This window comes from Neopelma chrysocephalum, unplaced genomic scaffold (genome assembly GCF_003984885.1).
Source record: "Neopelma chrysocephalum unplaced genomic scaffold, ASM398488v2 Primary Assembly neopelma1_26b, whole genome shotgun sequence".
Taxonomy (NCBI): Eukaryota; Metazoa; Chordata; class Aves; order Passeriformes; family Pipridae; genus Neopelma; species Neopelma chrysocephalum.
Window position 1 is genome coordinate 4334967 of NW_020897696.1, and position 25763 is coordinate 4360729.

At 36.5% G+C, this 25763-nt stretch overlaps 1 protein-coding gene across 3 annotated transcripts; it reads right to left on the reverse strand.

Moving 5' to 3' along the window:
* Positions 1-656: 656 nt before the first annotated feature.
* PRPF4B (pre-mRNA processing factor 4B) lies at positions 657-25763 on the reverse strand. Of its 3 annotated transcripts, XM_027676272.1 has the most exons (19): positions 25649-25739; positions 20723-21916; positions 17601-17774; positions 17182-17337; positions 16368-16449; positions 14697-14907; positions 12206-12279; positions 10792-10882; positions 10265-10412; positions 8882-9019; positions 7540-7693; positions 6508-6622; positions 5893-6044; positions 5333-5419; positions 3913-4680; positions 3354-3399; positions 2745-2831; positions 1878-1923; positions 657-843 (listed from the first exon to the last, which is right to left on the reverse strand). In XM_027676272.1, exons 1-15 carry the CDS (start codon positions 25684-25686, stop codon positions 4477-4479), a joined length of 3018 nt encoding a protein of 1005 aa, XP_027532073.1. In that variant the 5' UTR covers positions 25687-25739; the 3' UTR covers positions 657-843; positions 1878-1923; positions 2745-2831; positions 3354-3399; positions 3913-4476. The 3 variants fall into 3 exon arrangements, with proteins under 3 accessions (XP_027532073.1, XP_027532072.1, XP_027532074.1); XM_027676271.1 differs by lacking the exons at positions 657-843; positions 1878-1923; positions 2745-2831 and having other exon boundaries at positions 3148-4047; positions 4403-4680; XM_027676273.1 differs by lacking the exons at positions 657-843; positions 1878-1923; positions 2745-2831 and having other exon boundaries at positions 3148-4680; positions 25649-25763.

The following is a 25763-nucleotide window of genomic DNA, read 5'->3' on the forward strand; positions in this document are numbered from 1 at the left end:
CAATGTTTATGAAGAAATAATCAAGACAATGAAGAATTCAAAAGTTGTATGATACAAAGAAGGGCAAAAGTTTTCATTTAGAACAAATATTTGTCATAAGTTTAAATTAGGTCTTAGTTGTTTAAGGACATAAAGCCTAGGAGATGCATTTGGTAGTCTCGCTTCTGTACCCCCACACAAATATAGTTAAGATTAATAATGTGATACATAATTGACAAGTTAATAAATGAAAGCACACACTCTATCCCACTTCACCATGCTGCTACTCCCATTGGGCTGTTTTTTTTTTCCTTATAAAGATTAATCTGTAAGTATGTATGACTTCTCTTCACTGTTATACAATGCAATTCTTTCATCCCCTGACTCATACAGGCTATTACCTCGCTATAAACGATAAAAAAAGGCACAAGGAAAAACCAAAGTGAATCCACATGAATTATTTGGTGCTGAGAGGGCTTCCAAAACCGGGGGAGAGGCAAAGCTCCATTTTACATACTTAGGAAGACTTCTTCCACAATTTCTTTAATGCCTCTGACACCTAAGCAGATAACCCCATTCAAAGAATTATACTTTATTTTTAGCGTATTTAAAAATTGTTCATATATTTCCCAGCTTTGTAGTAGGACATTTGTAAGCACAACAGAAGACAGGATGTAAGCAAGTTTCAAGCATAGTTTATTAATTTCAAGCAACTGCCACTTCCCAACATCCTCCACCCGCATTACAACTTTACACATACTGTAGAAGATCCCTCTATCTCCAGCAGTATCACAGACTGGTCTGCCTTCTGTGTGTGGGTCAATATACACATAAAGGTTCTTCAGAGGTTTAATGCCACTTACCCTATGTATGGAGATAAAGTATTATTAAAAAGGTTTTAAAGGAATCATTATCTTCTATTAGAAACTTTTAAATGGTAATTAATTCTTAAACTATAGTAGTATACACCAAGGTAATAAAAACACATTCTAATTCCACAGGGCTGGAATCTTGTTTTTTCTGAATGCTTGGCAAACTGAGTATATTAAATGTGAAGCTCCTTGTCACCATGAGGGAGAAGGAAACAGAAATCAGCACAGTAGCTTCAGCCAAACTTTCTGTCCATAGGACCTCTGGTGAAAATATGAATTACATCTTTGTGTACAGGAGGAAAAGATTAAGTTATCCTCCCTCTTAGATCAGCTGAGAAATAGTTCACTCTGTAGCACAGCTGTTCTGCTTGCACCCAGCCACAACCATGAGAATTCAGCTGACTGCAGTGGCAGCTGCAGCTACTCTACTCTCCTCAGAGACCTCAGGCTATTGGGACAGATATTGCCCAAAACTGGAGGCGTTCCTTAAGAGTGTCACAAAGTCCTCAATTCCAGAGGTTTTTGAAGCCAGAGCTAAAGATTTTCTCTTGTTGCCAACAAGTATCAGCTGCATGAGGAACTGAAATTCACTTGTTTTGAATAACCTCTGCCAGCTAGTCTCTGTATCGACAACTAAGTTTGACAGAATTAAAATATATAATGAACCTACTGAAGTCAAAGAAAAAAGCACAAAATCTGCTTAAATATTTACTTAATACACACATTTTAACCAGATATAATGGCTGATTTTTTCTTAAGTGTCATAGACTTCGTACTGATCATCCTGTCATTTTAAGAAAACTACATTTAAAGGGTTTATTTACCTACATTTAATCACAATAAAAAAAAATCTCTTCAACCAGAAATGAAACAATCTATGTAACGAATTTTAATACAGCACGTATGTTTCAGCAATTATCAGTACTGCAGCAGTGTTAATCAATTCTAAACTGAAATGCTGGAAACTAAAAGTTTAAGACAGAACTAGATGAAGAGTATTTTTCATATCTTTTATAGGACAGAAACCTTTGTTCATGTCTTCTGGTAGCCATCATCTTCTTTTGAGCTGCACCTACAACACAAAGAACAAGTAAACGAGCAACTTTATGCTTCTCCAGAATAGCTTATAACAGTTCTGTAGGCATTAAGGGGCATCTTTTCTACTGCTTTGTTTCTGTATCACCAACTCATTTCATTGTTTCATATTCCTATTTTAAGAATAAAGTACAAAGCAACAGAAAGAATAAGCTATTACTAATCTGTGCAAAAGTGCCCTCAGAAGTGCTGCCTATGTTGTAAAAGTGCAAGTTATACTTTCTGTATTTAACTACCAAGCAACTAGTGTTTCACTAAATGTGAAAGCTAACTTTCTTCACTTCCTGTATGAAAAAGATACCTTAATATGTGGAAATAAGGAGAGATTGTTTTTTATTAGGGATTTTACAAAATAAATTGAGAAGAGACAGGTTAAAGGTTCCAAATAGGCATACAAAACCACCCATCTCATGCTTGTTTTCGTAGTTAGTTCATTACATCTCCTCGGTGGGGTATTCCCCACCAGCAGAATGACCTGCTTTGTGGCATTTTTCCATTCTTGAGTGCACTAAAAGTGCATGATTGTTGCCATTATGTACCTAGATGGATACAAAAATCCTTCTTAGTTCAAAGTATTATAAAGTATGTGAAACCAGTGGGGTTTTCACAGCTTGTTAGAATATATTAATAAAAAATGAAAAGATGAACTTCTTAACATCATCAAAGAGAACATTAAAACAGCAGTATGGACCTGAAAAGTTTGATTCTGTTTTCCTCACCCTGTATAACCAACTCAACTGTCTCAAGCTTTTTTAACTCGTTGCTAAATGTTTATCTACACATGCTGTCAGAAATAACCTTGTTAGGAAGGTGAAGTTGGTGTCTCAGCAAATCAGACCCATGGAGTAGGCGTTGAGTGGCCTGTGACTCGCTTTCCTTTTTTCTCTTTCAGCACCATCAAAAGGAAAAGTGAGAAAAACAGCACAAACATTAGTCAAAGCCTGAATTTAATCCCATGTCCTACAGGAATAATTTCATTACAATGAAAGCAGACAGACAGTATCTGTAGGGTTTTTTGCTTTGCTTTTGTTTAAGCAGTGATAATTATATATCCAATTAACATAGCCTATAACTCTCCCAAAGATCATAACATTTAATAATTCCTTTAATTAAATGATAATAGGAAATGCAGGAGTGGGTCTTACGAATTACCTGATTTACCATCACTGAAGACAGATTCTTTTAAAAATGGCTACAAATGCCTTGTTCACAAAAGACTTTATTATCTAATGATGCATACTGAAAACATACAGAAATCTGCATGGTCCACTTTACATGCAGCAGAACAATCTTCACTTTACAATAAGTAAGTGTCAACTGTTTTATGCAAGAGACAACACTTTAAAGTCACATTTCTTAAAGAAAAGCTTCATTTACAAAAGAAATAAAAGGTAAAGAAGCAATTACCGCTTTTAAAAAGCAGCTGCTTTGTTCAAGAGTGGAAGGTTTATGCCTGTATTGAAAGACAACATGATCACAAATAATGAAAACAATGAACAAATGAAACACTTTTAGCATAAAGCAGTACACTTTCAAAATGACATACAAATAGTTAAAAATTTCTTTATGTTGTCTATCTATCCTTTAGATATAAGGTCTTTCAAATGAGATCCCAACATATGTAATTACTAAATGAAAACTCTTCTGTAAGTATTGGTTCTATGTCATAGTGAACTGTATTTAACAAAATGTATACAAAGTCTATAGCAAGTTGATTAAAAAAATTAAAGTAATAAGAAACAGTACACTGAAGGCGCTCTATCCATCAAGTGCGCTCTCTCCAAGTTTTAAATGTGATGAACAGAACAGAAGTTGTAACTATGCCACGGTTGCAATGCCAGAAAATAAAACAAGATCATTTATCAAACATGCAGGGAATTCTGCCACAATGCTATTGTCTCTCATTTGTCAGTTGTTCCAGTAAAATAACAGCTTAAACACCGGTGATGTTGATGGGTTAGCTTACCTTCAGTGTACTGAAAGTTGTACACAACCTGCTTTAAAAGAGGAGACCATCCCTGCGGGCAGGCTCAAGAAGGAACAGACCCCCTTCGGCACTGACTACACCAAGGGCATGCTGCTGTGGCCTGCACACACACACCTAGGAAAATGTGAATATAAATAGCATTTATGCTGGCCATTTTTTAAAGACAAAAATGAAGCCAAGTCTGCTTAAAACAAATCAACCACCCAGTATTACTGCTCTCTTTTTTTTCTTTCTTTTTTTTTATAACAGACGCTTTTTTCTTTTTATAATATATACGAACTGCAACCATATACATTAGCATTGTACTTTTGTGCAGTCTTGGCAATTAAAACAGTTCTACAGTGAAAATTTTCACATAAGACACAAAACAATTACTCTAACATTTCTAAAAGAAATATCAGCCTTGATGTTAATTCAAATGTATCATTTCTTCCTCAACTTTGCAGGGGAAATATTTATGTTTATATACATTAATAACTGCTGTGAAATTTCTTCAGTCTTTGTATCTTAATTACTCAAACCCTTTGAACTTCTTCATCTGGTTTAGATTTTTTCCTGGATGAAGGCATGCTGTAGAGCCTGGTTGATGCTAATCCGTTTAGCTGGGTCTAGCATTAGAATCTGGTCCAACAAGTCCTTTAGCTGGTGTACTTTTTTACGCTGGTCTTCAGGGAGTCGTTGGCACCCAATCAAGTCTGCTAATAGGTCCTTGGTTGGATTAATGGTGCTCATAACAGTAACTTTCTCCTACAAACACAAAAATGGCAACCTTGTAGAACAGAAGTACCGCACAAACCCCCATCCGTCCCTTTTACAGAGCTTCAGCAGCAGCTTTTCTGCAGGCTTGTCTCATATCTGAGCAGCAACACCCTTCCACCATACAGCCTCATAAACCATCGTGTGGGCAGAGAAAAGAGGGAAAAGAAGTTGGTCGGGGGTAGGCCACCAACAGCAGGTGCATACATGAACCTAACATCCCAGCTAACTGAGAACAGAGAAGTCCATATGGAAAGTTCCCATATCTGACCACTAATTCTGTGATTCTTGTTAAATATAATATGTTACAATGATATCAAAATTAAGTGACCTCATACAACATAAGCACATCATACTGATATGAAAGCACAATTTTCTTTATTAGTAATTTAAAAATAGATTATGTGAAGATACCCTGTATATCTACCAGATTAAACCCAGATTTCTCTTAATTGCATTCTTACATGGTAGGAAAAAATCTTTTGCCATTTTGTAACTATATAATCTGTCCATACTGCTGCAAAAGGACATATTAGTTTCCAATATGTCTTTTTTTAATTAAGATGACGGCATGTTTGAAAGACTGTAATAGTAGGAAAGCTTGAAAAAAAGTAAAGAGTTAATCAACGCATTGAGGACTTACCCTTTCTGTAACTTTATCTACTTCTATATACATAAAGTTGAGATTTTGATCAAAGTGCTGATCTTTGAACACACCTTTTCGAATCATCTGGAAAATGAGGAAGAGGCAAGAGTTTCAGGCAAGTTCTCTGTGTCTTACATATTTCACAATTAGCATCCATGTCTACTAACTTATCACAACATGAATAATTTAATACTAATGAAAAATATATCAAAAGGACAGGAAAAAATGTCTAGATTGAGTAAAAAAAATACAGTTAAAACCAGTTGAAAAAGGACAATATCTTCCATTGACTTACGTATTTTTTTCAGGTCAGTGCTTAGAAGGTTTCTGCTTTCACTTTATACTTAGTCTATGAAAAAGAAGCTGTATACTTTCACTTTATAAGATTTTAAATCAATATCAATTACACAGTCAGAGTAACATCTGATATTTACTTACTGTTAAGAGAAGATGTACATGATAAAAAACAATATTCCAGGAGAAAAAAGAATGTATGTTCTACTGTTTATTGCAGCAGTTTCAGATATTAATTAAAATAACATACTTATTTTTCTTACCTTGTTTGGCATCTTTCCTTTGAGATCCATGGCAAGTTTCAACATATGATTATTGGTTTTGCCAGGAAAGAGTATTTTTCCTGTATAAAGCTCATATAATGTGCAGCCTACAGACCACATATCTATACCATAGTCATACATTTTTCCTATAACTGAAACAGAGCAATACCAGTTAATTCCACAAAGGCAGCCATATAATATCACAAAAGCAGACAGATGAAAAAATTATGATTTCTAAACTATATTGGTGCTGCTCCTCTTAGGAATAAAAAGTTTTGATAAAAGAAGCATGCAAAATATTAAAGTATCCCTATTTTAGAAAGGGATACTTTACCTACCACCAAACTAATCAGCAAAAAACCAAGAAGTCCGAACAACAACTACAAATTAAAACTATAACCCATCAGAATGACATCTCCCCATCCTCACTGAGCTGACCAACAACATACATGAAAAGTCATACAAGTGCTTTCAAAGTCTGAATTTCTGACTGCCATCATATTTCCAGAGTCATGTTTTGCTAAGACCTGAGGGTAAATTCAAGTCAAATTCTCATCTGCTAGTACTGGTATGTCTTGCTATGTGATTCATGTAGAGAATCCAAAGTGTACTTACTGATTTCTGGAGCTCGATAAAATCTACTAACTAGATAGGGTGTGATGTCATTATCTGCAACATGTGAAGCTGATCCAAAATCACAAAGCTTTAGTATTGTTTTAGACTCATTCACCTGAAAATTAAACATAAATATCTATTAGCACCATTTGTGGACAGAATTGACAACAGCACTGTGAAAGTGACAATATATTTAAGTCAGAGGTAAGACAAATATTCAGCCTTTAAATTGGAAGTTCCTTCCTGTCTGTATTGTAATAAAACTGTAAAACTTTCTCAAACTGAAAGTGACAGTTAATGCCTTCAGGTTCTACAAAATACAAAAAAAAGAGTTCAGTTTCAGGTACTTTTTCCTGATCAAAATATCCTTGGTGGACCCAAATTTCATTCCAGATACTGAAATTTGATCAGTTTAGACTTGAAACTCCAGTATCCAGAGTACCTACCACTCATAAAACAGCATATTATTCACATATTTCATGCTTGCATAGTAAATTTTAATGCTGTGATGGTAATAAGAAGACATTCTAGATAAATTAAAAATCTGAGTTTGTCACAGGGACAACCTCCAAGAAAACCAAAGGAAATCTCTTGGATTTCTCTGATGTAGCTCTCATGCCCTAAGACAAAAGAGGAATTAAGGACCTTTCCCTGTTATCTCACATAAACAAAATCTCCATCCAGACTCAGATAACCTACTTCCATTTTACACAAAGGAAGAACATTTTTCAACTATCAGTGGAAAAATTCCAAGTGTTTCTCCTAAGAAAACACACTATCTTACTTTGGAAAATTTGCTCTCTATAAAGATACAAGTGGACTCATGTTCGTTTGAAAAAGATTTTATTTATATGTGTTATTATATTTCCTACTTACTATTTATATCACAATATCATTTTATACCGAAGTATAAACCCGAAATATTTTCAGTAATTTTTGACTTCACCTAAATTAACCGAATGATATAAATTTCAAATATGTAATTTTACACTATATACCGTGCAAAATAAATTTCAATTATTTCTTACTTACCAAAATATTATCTGGTTTAATATCTGCATGTAGGATATTGCATCTTTTAAGAAGTTTTAAAGCCAGGAACAACTGCTGGCTGTAGGAACGCACTGCTTTAATATGGAGTCCAACGTCTTTCCCATATTTCTTCAACACCTCTCGTAAATTCATACTGTTAAGAGAAAGGGAGAAAGAAAGAATAGAAAGGATCTTAATAAAGAAAAACACAGTGGCCTCCTAAACTGTAAGATAAACTTGAACAAACCAGTTAGCTTTAAATATTTTTTGAGAAAAGCAGCATTCAAATTAACATACTACTGTTAGCTACAGCAATGAAACAAAAAGGCTGGTCAAGATCTATCCCATGCTGTATATACACTGGACTTACTTAGTTCAGGGCACATTTTTATTCAATTTTAGTTTGAGAGGATTTATTTGCACACAAACAGCATTTTCTTAACAACTGTAAAGCCTTTGTACTCATTTTCTTCAGAAATAAATGAAAAAGAAAGCATGCAAAAGATAAAAGTTGAAGAGATTTTTTGGCGACTTAAACAGCAGATAAAAAGACCATAATTCCAGGACAAAAGCATAATTGTATATAAATAATGTACAAGTGTGTTATAAAGAGATAGTGCATTTCTCTTAAGAAACTCAATTTGTTATATGGCTTATTAATGGAAATACCATAGTAATTTCATAAAATTTGCATTGTTTCACCATATAACTTATCTTCATCCCAAATATGGCAAAAATCAAAATGACATACACAGAAAACCTAGGATATGAACAATAAGCAGGAATGGGGATTAAGACAATTAACATATCTGTAGCTATCATGAAACTGTCTACAATTAATGTGTCAAAAGAACTTAATTACTTAAACAGAAAGTGAACATGAAAAGAAACCACTGTAACAATTTTCTTCCTCAGACTGTTTACATATATATACATATATACACATTCTTCACAGAAAATACAGCATTTGCGAAACCTGCTCTGGGTTTAATACAAACCCTTAAAACAAAGAATTATGAAAACTAATAAAAATACTGACATACACATAGAGAACATCTTAAAGAGCAGTACTGATGAAATGAACCACCTTTAATACATTATTTTGTTTCAAGTATTTTCCAGGCAGAAAGCTTACATCAATGCTTAAAGGAAATCAGAAATAGTTCCGTAGTCTGTGGATTTGTGCCTCCAGATAATTTTTTTTTGTTGTTTGAAAGTTCCATGCATTCTTGAATCTTGGCAATAGAACAAAGTATCAAAACAATAGCCAAAACCAGAAAGGTAAAGAACACTCAGTAGTACTTTACCTTTTACGGAGAACCCCAAACATTTGTCATCTTACCTGAGTGGCTCAAATACCAGACAGAGATGTTGTTTGTGGTAGAAATGCCTGAACAACCGTAGACAATGAAACTTGTCATCAGGATCAGCATCATTGAGCTTCTTTAAAAATTCCAGTTCTTTTAGGCCAGTTTTTTGCCTGAAAACAGAGGAATGTGATTACAAAACAAAATCAGATAAATTCCAATAGTTTTTTAAATCTAGACATTCACTTGTGTGGTTATAATTATCCAGGAATGAAAAGTGTCTTGTCATTACTTAATGTACCACATCTTAAAAAAAACCAAAATCACAACAGGGGTTTGGTGTCAGTGTCTACGTACTGGCTAAGTTTATTTAATTCTGATCCTCACTGTGCCTTATAACCTACTTATCCCTTCCTCCTCCCTCCCAGTTGCATGCAAAGCTAAAACTGGATTTCCTCTTGTAATATGACACCGAAATTTCAAACAGCACTCACCTGAGAAGTTTATTTTTTTTAAAAAATACTTAACCACGTTATTAAAAGAAGATTTAAGCTGAACTGATTATAGATTCAATTACACAACCAAGCTTATTACCTATACAACACACCAAACTAAAATAGCTTATCGCTCCCCTTTAGTTTTTAAAACTTTTCTAGATACTTATTCACATAACTAAAAATAATCCAGTATACAAAAAGTAAGACAACTCTCAAAACTTCCAAAGTAAAATGCATAGAAAAGATTTTCTTTATAGTTGTCTTTAGCAGAAGAGGACATAACAAATGGCTGTAGAAATACTGCAGCAGATACTGAAAATGAATATTGTAGACAAGTCCTCAAATAACATAGTTTAATAGATCATATTTGTTAATGTTCATTCTGAAAGACCTCACTTTTTTTTTTATTTCAACAATGAGAGTCTCATCCCTTTTTATGTATCTTATATACATGCAAACATATAGAAAAGATACCAAAATAATTAATGTATGGAGGTCGTTTTGTAAATTGCAGATGATTGATTGGGATCCAACCCACAGCCTGCCACATACAATTTTGTCCATCAAAAAAAAAGTTCTTTTACAGTCCAGGACTCCCATCTCAAAAAATTTAGGTCTGGGCAGGCCTCATAATTAACTGTAACCTTGTTCCTTGCCATGGCTATTCCCTGCAGTTTTGCAAATGAGAAAGTGCCTGATGAAAATGCAAGTACCCTTCTTCCTGTGATAGCTGTAAAGAAGAGTGGATACATAGTCCTCAAGCGCTTCCCATTATCTGGCTCAAATTAGCAGAAAAGGCAGGAATTACAGCTGTAATCTGTCACTTCACTTGAAACAAAGGGAGATTCAAATCACATAATGAAAAAAAAACATTCAACTGTCACACATGCTTTATTATTATCAAACAAAGACATTACTTACATAAGTTCGTTGTTCCTGATGATTTTAACCGCTACTTCTTGGTTTGCTCTCGCCATGTCCCTGGCTCGCACTACGTTACTGAAGACTCCCTGACCAGTGTAACCATAGACATTGTAACGTTTATCTAGAACTTCACCTATATTAACACCTAAAGGATAAAATCAAGAATTTCAAATTATGAGTGACATACGTAATGGAACTTTTCATGAAAACTTTTCATGAAGAATAAACCATTCTCTATAATTTCGAGAAAAACAGGGTAAATGACAAAATCCTTCAATTTTATGGTGTACAATCACCTAGCTTTGTGGAAATTACGGGGAACAAACGGCTATTCTGTATATTTGGAGTCCTTTGATAACTCAGGTTAAAATCTGCATGCTCATTTAATCCATTACATTACACGATTGGAGAGTGCTCTGTGATATATCTACATTAGAATAACATTTCAGTACTTTTCCATGAGGATTTTCTCCATTCAGCACTCTCATTCTATCTGTCCCTACTGATCAACAAATACCACTTACGGTAATAGCCTTCTGCATCAGTCCAGTTATCCCTGAGATTGGGGTTTTCTTTGAAGTCTTTTCCAAACCCAGCAGCCCTTAGACGAGCACTCTGAAATAAAAAGAAAAGTAACAGCTTTGCTTGTGTGCTCTGTATTTTTCCTCGATGTTTACTTACCAAAGCCCTTTTCCCCTACTGAAACACTGTTCCTCTCCACAATACAAACATACTTATCTTGTAGGAGGGAGAAACAGCTTAACATAAAAAGCCATTTACATACCAGTATCTAAAGTCTGATGCAAGGAAAGAGGATGACATCAACCAACAGAAGTATTATTAAACATAAATGGGTAATGTTTCAATTAATACCCACAAGAATTTTTTTTACAAGTCACATTAGAATGCACATTTTGGACCATCTAAGTAAGACGACTTATTTACAGCATAATAAAAAAATTAGCAATTTGGAAGGAAAATATAACTCCTTAAGCCTTGAATTTTGGTTCATTCAATGGCACTTGTTCCATATATTATACATGAAAGTATAACATTACTACAATTGCTGTTGACATCTCTTAAGAGACTTGGCAATATTTTATCACAAATTCCAAACTATGAGTTGGAAAGAATATCTTCAATTGAACAACAGTTTCGGGAAGGGGGAACTGCTTACTTATAAGCCATATAAATCCCCACTTGTAACTTCTGAATTTTTAAAAATACACCCTCACACACACATTTGTTATAATTCGTTATATTGACCATAAACCAAAATTAACTGGAAAATTTCTAAGTTAAGAAGGAAGTTCTTGTCTTGACTTATTTCTTAGTGTTGTCAACGAGCAACAATGCAAGAGGATTTATAGAAAATGGCACATAAAGTCTCAAAACTAGTCACTGGACTGCCAACATTTCCAGGTCACTTCAGCACATGTAGAGAAAAGCTGATGGAATAGTGCAAAAGTAAAACCAGGAAATATATCTTTCCATCCAAAAAAACCTCACCAAACAAACCACCAGATTACTCCAACATAGCATCATTAGACAATTAAAATATCTTATGCATTTTTTAAATTAATCATACATGAACCTCTGAAAACAGAACAGTGCAACATGGTAACATTAACAAAAAGCTTAACTAATAAATAGGTTCATGTTTTTGCCCTATGCCATCATAGGTCCTATTCAAACAGCAGGTGAATTCCCCAATTGCTTCCTCTGGTAAAAGTCACACTAATTTCAGCAGGTTTTATTTCAATGAAATACTAATTAGAACCACTTTGTCTGACTTGGCTGATCAAAAGATTCAGAACATACAATCCACTTAGCTGCACATGCTTTTACAAATCAAAGTTCCCACAGCACTCAAGTGACAGTGACTAACAAAAATCAAGCAGAAAGAGATCGTACATTTCATCTCCAAGAATTACCTACATCAAAGTATGCAGCGAACATATCATCTGATTCTGTGAACATATCAGGAGCTAGCAGTTTCTTCTGAGATGAACCTTGAAATGAAATTTAGATTACTCAATATGAAAAAGATGTCGAATGATAACTTTGTTGCCAGTATAATTTGACACTTGGTATTTTTACAACATAGTCTAAGATCGGTATGTTGGCAAACAGGAAGCTCTACGAATGTTTCTAGAAAATACCATTTCACGTATTTCACATTCTAGAATATAAAACTCAGACTAGTTCTTTAAAGCATTCAAAAATTTATACTTCTGTGAAAAACTATGTGTAATAGCTTTCAAGTAATTCACACAGCAGAAAGAAAAAAAGCTAAATATGTACATGATCCCCACAAATAATAACTATACATATAAAAACAAGTATAAAATGACTGTGCATATATGTAAAAAAAATACTTATGTTTTCAATATACAACTTCAGGCTTTTCTGCTAAGTATTTTGGTAAAAACCAAAGTTGTAAAGCCCAGACGTTGCTTCTTTGGAAAATGTTTTCTCCAACCCTGCCAAAAAGGACCTGGTGTGTAGCTTTTTGTCAAATACAATGTTTACTATTGTGTTAAAGGGAATCATTTTTAATGTGGGCAAGATTATCCCTTTCTCACCTTTTAATCATCTTTAAATCCCAAAGACATTTTACTTGATTGATAAGATAACAGCAAAGAAATATAAATTAAGTACATAGCAGCAAAAGCAAGCAAACTTCAAACTGTTTCATAACACACATTATGGCAGCAGGCCTTCATGAACATGGTACATCACAGACACTCCCTTCAGGGTACTACGCAATGGAGAAAAATAAATGGTTAAGCTAAGAGGCTTCAGGGTCTCGTGATGCATGTAACCAACCACTTCCACACAAAACAACTAGACTGAAATCCGACAGCATCAAAAAATCATCCATCATGCTGATACTGCTGTTTCAAGATATAGACCCATCACCCAACACTTGTGGGGAGACAGGTTACACCACTGTTCTGAGTTACAGACCCTTCCAGAGACTTCCTCAAATTTTCTTTTTAATTCCGATCATTCACACTTGCACTGGGCTACAATGAGTTATTACCTAGTTTCTTAGCAACTTATTACTCTGGCCCTGTAAAAAGTCAGGATAGGAAAAGAATGGCTTTTGCAAAGAAAGATACTTCACTGCTTTCAGCAGTTGTTACAGCCACCTCCAACCCAGGATCCCACCAGGAAATGAAAAATTCCAAGACTTGAGTGTAACTGATGTGTTTTTAGAAACCTTTTTCATGTGTCTATGTGGAAAATGTCTATGTAGTTAAGGGTTATATTTTCATACGCTTTTGTACACAAAATTACAGAGCAGTACATGCTAAGACAAAACTTGAAAAATTTACTGTCTGTTACACATAAGAAGACTAAGTCTAAAGTTGTGATATGCAAATAAAGTGCATAGGACAGTTCTTTTCACAACTGTTGTAGGAGAACAATCTGAAAACACAATCCTCAAGGGAACACCAGGACAAACTACAGAGCAGTACAGCAGTCCCAAAGAGACACAATTTCATTAATTGGAAGAGAAGCATCCACTAGAAGACAGCGTATTTAGCCCCCAAGGATATGTGTGGCGCATGACATGAAATACAACCCACTGTCCAACTATTTCCCTCTGAGGGGCTGGGCAGGTTCCACAGCCCTTGTTAAACAGTGCTCTTGCAACTAAACTGTAAAGAGAAACTGAAGTAGTTTAAACTATCTCATGTATGACCACACAGCAGCTAGACACACCTCTGACTACTTGGAAGATGTATAGTAATCCACTTTCAAAAGACAAAAAAAGCAGCAGATTTTCAATATTACATTGTGCATGGGGAGATGCTCCATTTTCCCTTTGCTGCTCCTGGCAAAAGGCAAGTTTTATATCAAGATTTATTTTATTTTAATATTGCTGTACAATTAATTATATGAAGGGAAGAAGAGAAGGAAATAGCCATTTCAGCAACTAGTTATGCTGCTAAAATGACCCTCTGAAGTCTTAATCATTTTAAATGACTACAGACCCATCTCCATTCTTCTGACACATTGGCTTTGATCAAAAAAAAGGAGAAAAGGAGCATAATTTCCAGCTCACCCAAAATAAAGACTAGGCTACATTAAGCTTCTAAGAAAACAACACGCATGAGTGAAAAAAAAATCTGGAAGGGTGATTCTTAACTATAAAGACAGACATTCTATTTGCTCCTCCAAATGTATAGCACAAATTGTGTTAAGAGTTATTAGAAATACAGAGAACAAATTCTACTCATATTATCCTTCCTAATGAGGAAGCTTTATTTTAATCTTTTATTTTTAGTACCATATTTGTGAAAACATTCATAAATTCCATCCAAAATGTCAACCTACTTCCAAGTCTGGAAGTATGTAAGGAAACTAAGCAAATGCCTGAGCTTTCATAAATTGCATTAGATAGATTTCAGAATCTTACCGTTGTTCTGTTCAACTGTCATGAGGTTGTGCTTGGCTTTTACTGATGCTTCAAATGTGTCCACATTTTCCCGTTCATACTCCTTAACATCAGCAGCTACTCTTTCTAGTATGTCGTCAGGCGAATTTGAGCGACTACGTGTACTACTTTGAGGACTGCTTGGTTCAGATGGTACAGATATATTACTGTCTTCTGTCTGGCCCTTGTATTTCTAAAAATAAATTTAATTTTTAATGTCACCATCACAGTTTATCACAATTTAAGCATTTTCATACCCACCCTTTCAATGGCTTGTGCTAAACCTTAACCTTTGCCTTCATAATCACCTACATCTCTAAAGACAAGATTATTTGCAGAATGGGATACAACTTTTGAAAATTGACTTTTTTCACAATGCACCACAGCCCAGACCATAAGACTGAAAAATTAATGGGTGTCTTTAGGACTTCATATTTCTGTAAAAAGCGAATATTATTGAAAATTAACTACTTGGTTATGCACAACAAACTGTCAGCAGCAACAGATTTATTACTAAGCCATTCAGGCATACAAACATTGAAACAGTCTCAGAGGAAAAATTAACTATTTTATGTCTTGCATTCTAGAATCTTTCCCATTTTTATTAGTGTTATGATAGAGAAAAGCAGGTTTTTAGATTCATGTTTTTTATTTGAATTGGAAATCCTATTTATTCATTCATTCATGTTGAAAAATTTCAGAAGCATTAAAAAAATTCAAACAACATCTTTACAATTTTTTTAGCTTTAAGTACTACAAAATTACACAAACCTCACTTCCTATCCCAAAAGCTAAAATTCAAGTTGAATAAATGCTGATACCACTCAAACTATTCAATAATACAAGCAGAGGTTTTCCATTTAGGGAATCAAGCTCTGGAATTTTCTTCCTGCATGCACCAACATCAGGTGTAACTGGCCTTTAATGAGAATTTATATGGTTTTTCTCAGTCATAGTTTTGAAGGATTTTACAGTGGGCTTTGCATAAAGCTCAAATCATGAGCGGTATTTTTATTGCTACTCAAAATAAGCAGTACACTAAAACCAGTGGCTTTGTACCTCATTAAATAAATATGCCACAGCATTTTGCTTGCTATGTTCTAATTGTGTGCCAAATTCCACCTTTGAAAAGAGACACCTGACTTGTGCTCTACAATTTCATTCCCTTTGGTCACAGCTCCCTGTCAGGGGTCTCAATCATGTATTACATCTGTGATTACTGATACATTATCTACCTTAAGAGAGGAACCCACGCCAGTGGCTTTATGAAACTTTGGAAACTGACATGGACAACTTCTACTTGAAAAAAACTGATACATAACTTAGAGCTACACTGACATTATTATATCAATGATATAGCTACAAAGAAACTCTACAAATGAAAATAATATAAGAATATTTTTAACATGGCCCAAGACTGTCAGAGATGTTTAAGTGAAGCAAAAAATGACTTGCAGAAGAATCACTTCAGTCTTAAAAGCAATGCTGTTTCAATAGAAGTGTAAAGTTTAACAGAGACTAACATTTACAATTAATTAATTGGAAAAATATAGCGATAGTAATTACTATTGTAAGGTAGCAATAGGCAAGGAACCTTACTTTATCCCAACATTTTACACTACAAACATGAAATTAGTGTCTGTAACCACATACCTGAACAATTGCTTGTCGCTGTAATCTCCTTTGTCTTATCTCTGCTTCTTCATCCTCTTCTTCCAAATCAAAGTCTTCTAGACTATGAAAACATGATTATTTTTTATATAACCTCATAAACAGGAGATTATCTACTGAATGTTACCAAACACAGTTCTTTGGTGTAGAAAGCATAGAAGACATTGAACAATATTGTTCAACTGACTCAAAGCTACAGTGTATTGAATCCCAGTGTGTATATTTACATTTCCTTACAGAGAAGATTTATCTCTTAATATCTCATTGGGACATTCTGTAGATCATTTTTAATTGCAAACAATTAACAGCAGCCTTTTAAAAGAAAACAAACAAACAAAAAACCTTCTTCATTTTCACTGCAGCATCCTTTCCTTAATAATTTGATTAAGAATGCATAGTCTTGCACAATTGAATAAGTAGATATTTAGCAAATATAAACACAATTTGCAGACAGCAACGAATCCTTTCAGCTATTACAGCTTTTCCTCAAGCAGTAAGCTTTAGTAATCACACCACAAGTTTTAACAAGATACTGATCAAGCTGAATTAACAAATCTAGTGATATATCATCCCCTCAGGTCTGCCCACTAGCCAAGGTCTTGATATTTTTTGCATATTCCAAAGTTTTTCAGAACATCCCAAAAGTACTTTGACAAGATCACAAGTACTAAAACATGATTAAGGTTTTAGGTAACAACTCAAAAACTACACCATGAAGATAAGTATTAGTTCATTCTCAGTATGAGTGGAATTACAGCTTTTAAATGATCAATGCAAGTTAGAAATGAATTCTTACTTTTCATCTGATGAAGACTCCTGTTCAGCTTTCATACCCTCAGAAAGACTACCTTTAAATTTGTCTTCTTTAACTTTGCTTCTGCTCCTACGTCTATGGCCACCACGTGACCTGGACCTCCTTCGAAGGCGAGATCTACTTCTTCGGCCTCTATCCCTGTTGATAGTAAGAAGGATTTAGATCTCAGGGTTTTTGGTTTGTTTTTCTGAAGAAGGAAAATCTATTCATAAAACATAAAGGTATATAATGACTCCAAGTAATAAAACAATTTAATTCATGGAGAATAAAATGAATTCAACTATGTTAACACACATAAACATGGACAAAAAACCCTCATAGTCTTTACAGATAAGATAGCAGTCCTTACTCTTCTAGTAATACTTTACAAAATACACTTGAAAATACAGGGTTGTGTTTACCTTCTTCGAGGAGATCTACTCCGCCTCCTTGGAGATCGGCTGCGTCGAAGGGGTGTGCGAGATCTCCTTCTAATGGGGGACCGAGACCTTCTTCTGGATGGGGACCATCTGCTGGGTGGGCTAACATCTTTTGACCTTTCACGTCTTGACAAAATATCATCTCTGGTCCGTGTTCTTAAAATAGAGTAAGAGAGTGGTAGTAAAAATCAGGAGCAAGCTGAAAACAACAAAAATCACAGTTCCCTCTAAATAATCACTTCAAAAAGTCTTACTGCAGGTGAGGGACCACCAGATGGGCTTCTGAGAGAGAGATGGATAAGTACACCACAAAGGTGGCTGCCCTTCCTGTGTGTCTCTCCCCACCCTGGGAAGTATGTGCCCACACACAGGACTAGTTCAGGACAAGTATGGAAACAGCTTGCTAATTACTACCTTGCAACTAAGAGAGGTTTTAAAACAAAGGTTGTTGTTTAGGACTTACATAAATAGTGGTCTGTTTTCATGTTTATCAGAAACAGTATTTAAACAATACATAAACCCCAAAACCTTATTATTGAGAATTATTTCAGCATCTTTACAACATAGTATTGAAATCTATGCTTAGGATCATGCAACTTCACAGTAGTGACACTAATGCCTATTTCAATTGGGGCACTAGAGCTGCATGGCTTCAACATTTCACGCATTCTAATACAGCAGATGAAAACTAGAATTCTTAATTAACATGTAAACTCACCCTTCTCAAATTAAAAAAAATAATTCAAGCTTGATTCTATATACTATTCAAAATTTGTTCATTCTTGTGAATTCACAATTATTCAAGAAAAAAATCCTTAATGGGACAACAACATTAAAAAGCTTAACTGCAAGACAGCAAGACTTCAATCAAAAATTGGAATGAATATAAGTTAAAAGTGTTTAAGAACTATTCTAATGAGGCAGCATCAGAAATTCTTGGAAAGTAGTTCCACACTATTTTAAAGAAAATGTTGCTACTCTATTAAATTTTTTTTCCCCACTCCTTATTTTTCGATTTTTTTAATCAAATTGGAACAACTTATTACAGATGCTATATCTCACCAATGAACAAAATATCTTGGGTCTGAAAGACTAATTGCACTCATTCTGTAATTTTGTTTGTTTTATTTTGAGACAGCTGGATCAGCTTCAGTTACCTTAGCTAAATATAATGATCAGGCATACAGAACTGATGCAAAATAGTAAACACTGGGGCAGAAGGAAAATTTACACACGTGCAGAGTATTGGCAGTTTCTACGAAAAATTACTGTACTCAAATGCTTGAATAGGTCAACACCTTTAGCCCAATTAATTTGTATTATGTTCTTGTGAACAATATTACACAAAAAGTCACAGGATGAACTGAGTTCCAGGCTTCCTGGCTAATGAAGTGGTTGTACTGCCAAAACCCAATCAAAATATCTGTTACAAAAAATAAACCAGTTCAGGCATTACAGGGATGAGTAGAAGCTGATTAAAAATTCATAGTAACATCATATAATAAGTAACTTCAGTCAAAGACCTGAGAAGTGTCTTACATGATTAGAACACTGGAAACCAACTTGAAAAATTAAATTACTGGGATTTTTTTGTCAAAACTGTTCATGAAAGCTCCTGAAATTCTCTGGCAGTTTGAGTAATTACAGGTAGTTGAAACTCTAACATAGCTGGAATTAGTTCAGATGTCCCACAAAGAAACATTATTCCTGCTGATCTGCAAACACTTCCAGGAGAAAATATTTCTTAGTCCCCCACTCACATGCTGCTCACCACAGAGTTACAGGATTTGACAGCAAAATTCTAGACACATGCATCACTTGAAGTAAGTGTCTAGACAACCAATTCAAACTGGCTGCAATGCAAGCTGTCATGAAGAATGAAAACTGAAAGATGCAAAATGTTACAGAAGAAAAGTCAAATACTATGCCAAAAAGTAGGTGGTTGTGCCAATACATTCCTGATGCACCAGAAAGCAGCCAGATAAACTGCTAGCATTTACAATATTTATCTAATCTGATTAACACCAGTGGGGCCATTCTCCAAAGAACCTGAAGATACCCTGTACCTGAAGATACCCCATACTTGAAACCAGAGTAACCTTCAGTGATTAAGGCTGAAAGACCTTCACGTTTTTTTGGTGCTTATTTACTGAGCTCAGTCTTTGTGGTTCTAATTCCAGTTTTCAATTTATACTTCTTCATTCTTAATTCTCAGACTGGGTGAAGCTAAATCCCATGATAGAAAGTTTCAAAACATTCATTATGTAATGCTGAACTCTTCTGCCTCTTGAACTTTTTACAGCTAATGAGTTAACTTCCAAAAATGCATACACTTATATTGTTCTCTTCCTGGAAACTTACCATCCAGGCATTATTAGCTTTCATAGCAATTTCAAGGTAACTGCTTTCTTAGGCTTAATTGTCTTCTTTAAACAATGCCAAGGCTAAACCCATACACTAAATAGATTTCCATTCTTCTCCATTAAGTGTATGCAAAACATATTAATTATATACAACAGTCCGATAACAAAGCAACACTACCATCCCTCTAGCAGATGAAAAATACACAGTATTTTTAAAAGAAAAAAAAAGAGAGACTGAGAGGGACATTTGGATTTAGAAGATTTGCTTACATTCATGCATACTGACTCTATCTTAAGAGTTTTGAGGCGAAAATGGGGTTAATTACCCACTTTTAGCCAACAGTAATATGTAAAAGTAGAGAGGACTCTCCAAAGTCCATTTCCAAAGAAATTCCTGAAAGCAACAGAACTATTAACAAAGAAACAGAATAGAAGCCAAATTCTGAATCCAACTAAGTGATAGAAAGGAGAACATCGAGTTATAAAACTTGTTCCCAGTAATAGTGTGAGCAAAAAATAACTTAGCACTTTAACAACCATAAGCTGCATGTGCCTGTCTGACAGCTCGGAGTATTTTTTAAAAAACTAAATACATACAAAGTAAGCTCACAATATAACACACAACCCGATTACTTTTTTTAATAGCTATTTTCAGAATAAAACAAGTAGGTAAGCACTGAACTAGAAGATATTTCATCCCATGATGCATTTTTGCAATGGCTCATGACATCTTTAAGCTACCTGGGAGAAGAAAGACGCCTCCTTTCTGATTCTCTTCTTTTCCTTTCTGCAGATCTACTCCTCAGTCTTCTAACCGGAGACCGGGTTCGAGAGGGGGATCTACTCTGTTTAGACTTACGATCGTTAAAGAGAGGGGATCTGCTTCTTCTTGACTTTTCACGTTGTTTGGGAGATAAGCTTCTTCCTTTTGGGCTACGGCCAGGTCGTCTAGGGGATCTGTTTTCTTTCCCTGAAGAAGCATCTTTAGAAGGAGATTTAATTGGCTTTTTTTCTTTGTCAGTCTCTGATCTCCTAGGTTTTCTATCTTTGGACCGTGATCTTCTATCTTTGGATTTGCTTCTTAGTTCTGCTGGAGATTTAGACTTTCTGCCACGATCTCTGCTTTTGTTTTCATTAACAACTGGAGACTTTCTGCGATCTCTTGATTTACTTTTATCATCAGACTTATTTCTATCCTCTGGAGGAGATTTAGACTTTCTGTTTTTCTCCTGAGATCTCCTCTTAAGCATTGGGGACCTAGATTTCCTTGTCTGATCTTGAGACTTACTTCTCTTATAAGGGCTTTTGGATTTCCTCCTTTCTTTTGACTTGCTTCTAGTTGTCTTCTCTTTGACTCCATCAACTCCTGACTTGCCTTTCTTTTTGTCAGACCTGTGCCTAGTCCTTTCTTTTGATTCACTCTTACTTGCTTTCTTGGAACCAGTTTTATTATCCACAGGTTCTAATTTCCCCTTAGTGTTTGACTTTGCTGTAGGTCTCGTTCCATTTCGTGCTTTTTCATTAATCTCCCCCTCTTCTTCAGATCCTGACTCATAGCCTTGTAATATTAATCCCATCCCAGACTGGACTTTTCCTTCCATTAATTCATTTTCAAGTTCAGCTTTCAATAATGCTCTTTGTTTCTCCAAGTCTTCCAGAGGAGCTAAAAAATCAATTTTAGTTCTTTTAGCTGGTCCATCTTCTTTGTCAGAGGCATCAGCCACCTCTTTCCATTTATGTTTCTTATGTTTGTGTCTGTGTTTATGTTTTTTGTCCTTATCTTCTTCTGAAGAATGTTTATGTTTCTTGTGTTTACTTCGGTGTTTGTGTTTCTTTTTTTTGTGTCGGGTGTGCTTGTTCTGAGGTTGGTCTGCCTCTGATACTTCCCCATTTTCTTCATTTACACTTTTCTCAGATGCCTCAGCATCCTCAATCCTGCAAAAAAATAAGAAGATCAGTACTATCAACTTGCTGCAGTCTTTTATCTCATGTTAAGTCAACAACTTTTTTTATGACAAAAACTAACTGGCGTTTAATCACTTACCTTTGGGAGAATTAAAAATGCACGACTAATTTAACTAAGTTGTAACAGTAGATACAGTTCCTCACAGACAGCTACTGCTGCACAGCAAAATACTACAGAAGGAAGATACAGCAAATGCACTGACAAAACAAGATATGTGGGTGGAATCACTGTTCACACCTTTAGATTCAAGGCTGACAATATCTGTTAATAACATACAACAGTGCTGCATATTTACATATCTTGTCAGTCCATCATTATCTTTTTCACTTGCTGTTCCACTCCAATGCCTAACCCAAGCTATGCCTTTTAAAGGTATTTTCCAATGGTAGAAAACAGTTGTGCTCCAAAGATCAAAATTTATTTCAAGGGATGATGCTGACCAGCTAACGAAACCTTCTTGTAAAATCTCACTCAGAGCTGACTGACTCCCTTAACGGAAACTTCTTTCTGTAAGTGTACACACCTGTTAGAAAATCAAGAACTCTTCTTACACATTTGTATTATTTATGCAAGGCAGGGAACACTACTGAGGAAGAGTATAAATTAAGGAAGTCTAATTTCAGAGCAGCTTTCTGACACTATACAGCAGATAGCAGCTTTGAAAAAAAGTGGTAATCTTTCTACCTGTAAAATGACATTGAGTGAAACAGCTGAAAATAAGTCTGCAGCAGGTTATTAAAGTAATAATAACATGCAGTGTTTTTTCTAAAAAGAATAGTTTCAATTAAGTATAATTTCTTTAAGTAGAAACTTTAAAAATGACAAAATTTAGATGATGTTACACATTCCCTTATATTATCTTCCATAGACAGTGAAACTGGCTTAACTATAGGTTTTTTACACTGTTTAGCAAATACCTCCTGATCTCCTTCAGAACATCAATCAAGTTACTGTCTGTGGTAAGACAGACATTTGCCTTTGGAATCTGTTTCCAAATATTATAGGTGCCAGAGCTCACCTTTCTACAAACTAAGCTAATACCAGCTTACTAAGCAAACTAGCTAATACTTTAACAACTTAATGTTGCTCTTTCTGTATCCCAGGTCTCATTAGTTGAAAACAAATCCCCTAAACATGACAGTCAGAAGCAGGGGGTGAATGTACACAGAAATGTCAAAATTATCTTCTGAACTCTACTAGTTTCATATGACAATTGTTTCTGAAGATAATGATCAATGATCTGGTAGAACAAATGTATCAGAGATACTCTAAGCCAGGTCTAAAGGACAGCACCTCGTTATAAATTTGGTTAGTGTCTTCCTAATTCAGGACAGGGTCTTCAAACAGCGCACAGTTACTGACTCTCTCCAGCCTGAGTTAATGCAAATTCTAGAACTAGTAATAATACAAACTTTTCTGCAACATACACTACAATAATTTGCTAAAACCATTAACACTTTAGTGCTCAGAAATGAGAAACTTCCTAAGGGATTGTTTGAGTTAAAAACATGCAATATTCAGAGACTTTAGTCAGAATGCTGCATGCCTTTTCTTTTAGATCTTTACCACTACTGCTGCTTATTCAAGGCACATGGAAAGGTTTTTTTCTTAATTGCATCCTCCTGATACTGCACACCATTATGACAAGAGAATATCAGAAAAAAAGAGAAAAACTGCCTTAAAAAGAACTTACTCTAAGTTGCATTGGGCAGAAAAGAAAAAAAAAGGAAGGAAAAAGTATTAAATGCAGAACTTCAACTTGGATTTGCAGTCCTGAGCAAGTATGTCTGTGACATAAGTTGGTTAAAGGGCAAAGAAATGTCACAAGGAGAATTTTAAGGGTACTATGCATCTCTCAAGATTTCTTTTAGTTGGACACAGGATACTGCAGCAGTCTTCCTTCTCGCAACAGCAGAAAGTGACACTGAAATCTTTAAGGAAGTTATTTTGTTATATCGCATGTATTTTAAAGTTATGTGATAACCTCATCTTAAATTCCGGAAAAGTAAGCTGGCAGAGAAGGCACTAGATGAGATACAACACCCTAGCAATATCTCAGGCCATTACAGACTGCCAATACAACTGCCAGCTGTCTCTGTAACTCAACAATAAAATTAATATTAAGTTTATTAATATGCATGAAATAGTTCAGATTTTCTTCATGTACAGGAATATATTCATTTCAAGTAATTCCATCAAAATGTGGATAAACTTTGACTTCATTTAAACGCTTCAGAGGTGTGTTGACATGGATGAGAAACCTTTTAAGAAGATTTTAGAAGGTGATGAGGTAGTTTAGTATGTGCATGTTTAGGCACTAATGGCTTTAAATAGAGACAAATTGTGACATGATCTTGTTATAGCCCTACTTTTTCCTACTTTAGAATTAAAAAAGAAGAATTATAGGAAGTTCATAAGGATTTGCAAAGAGATTTTACCCATCTTTTCCTGCATACAAGGTTCCTATCATCAGCTTCTATCTTATCACTTAGTTAACTTTCTCCATGCAATATTAAACACTCATGTGTTTTACATAGTTCACACGTACACCCACCCTATTTCCTCACCCGTTTTCCACTCCCACGATTAACAATAAAATCAAGCCCCAAATCAAAACTTTTTAAGGCAGAAAAAATACAGAAAGCAGTTTATATAGCTAAAATATTTATATAGTGAAGAGAAGTGATAGAGTAAGCATTAGGATGTTAACTCTGGGCAAAATTTCCAGAAGACTGTTCACAAGCTCCTGAGTGTGGACAAACCCAAACCACACGGCACTAACCAGGGTGCCAGGAAAACGCACGCCCGGGAGCCCCGGTCTGGCGGAGAGGCGGCAGCTCGATCTCCGCATCCCAACGGGAGCCGGGAGTTGCCAGTCATTTCGAGGGCTGGAAGGAGGGGCTGGCGGCAACAAATCGCTTTCTGCTTCCCGCAGCACAGGCACTTTCCCTACCGCGAGAGCGGCGGGGCCCAGGGGAAGGAAGGCGGGCAGAAGGTGGGCTCGCCGCAGGGCGGGCAGCGGCTCGGCGGCCCCGGGGCACCACCGAGGCACCCGCTGGCCCGGAGCGCCCCTGGCCCCGCTCGGACAGGGCGTGTGTGGGGGGGTGGTGTGTGAGTGGCGGGGGGGGGGGGGGTATCCCGGGCAGCGCCGGCCCGGACCCACCTCAGGATGCCCAAGTCCTTCGCGCCGGGCGGCGGCGGCCTCGGAGCCACGCGGAAGAGGCGCCCCACACACACACCCTCGTCCCCCTGTCCCATGTCGCGGCAAACCCGGTTCCCCAGCGGCAATCACCGTTCCCCGTGGCCGCAGCGCCCCCGGGGCGGGAAGGCGCACGCGGGACTCCCGGGGACACGCGCCCGCCGCTCCCGGCGCCGCTTCCCTTCCCTTCCCCCTCCCGCGCGGCCCTCCCGGATCCACGGGCGAACGCAGTGCCCCCGGCCCCGCCGGGTCGCCTCGCCGCGAGCCCAGCGGCTCCTACAGCAACCGCTCTGCCCCGGGGCGGCCGCCTTCCCCCATCCTCCTCTCCTCCCCCCCTCCTCCTCCCTCGCCACTTCCACCCGGGCCGCTTCTCGTCCTCCCCGTCCCGTGTGTGTATCCCCCCGCTTCAATCCCCTCGCCCGCGCTTCTCCCTCCGCCACCCTCCTCCTCCCCGAGACGCCGCGACGAGGAGACTCCCCCCCAGCCCCAGCTGGTCCCTTACTCGGGCGGTCGCTGCTCGGGCTCGGCCGCGGCGGCCATTTTGAACTTCCGAACTCCTTCGCTGCCGCCGCCGCCGCTGGGAGGGGGGGGTAGTGGCGCGGGACCGGAAGTGAATC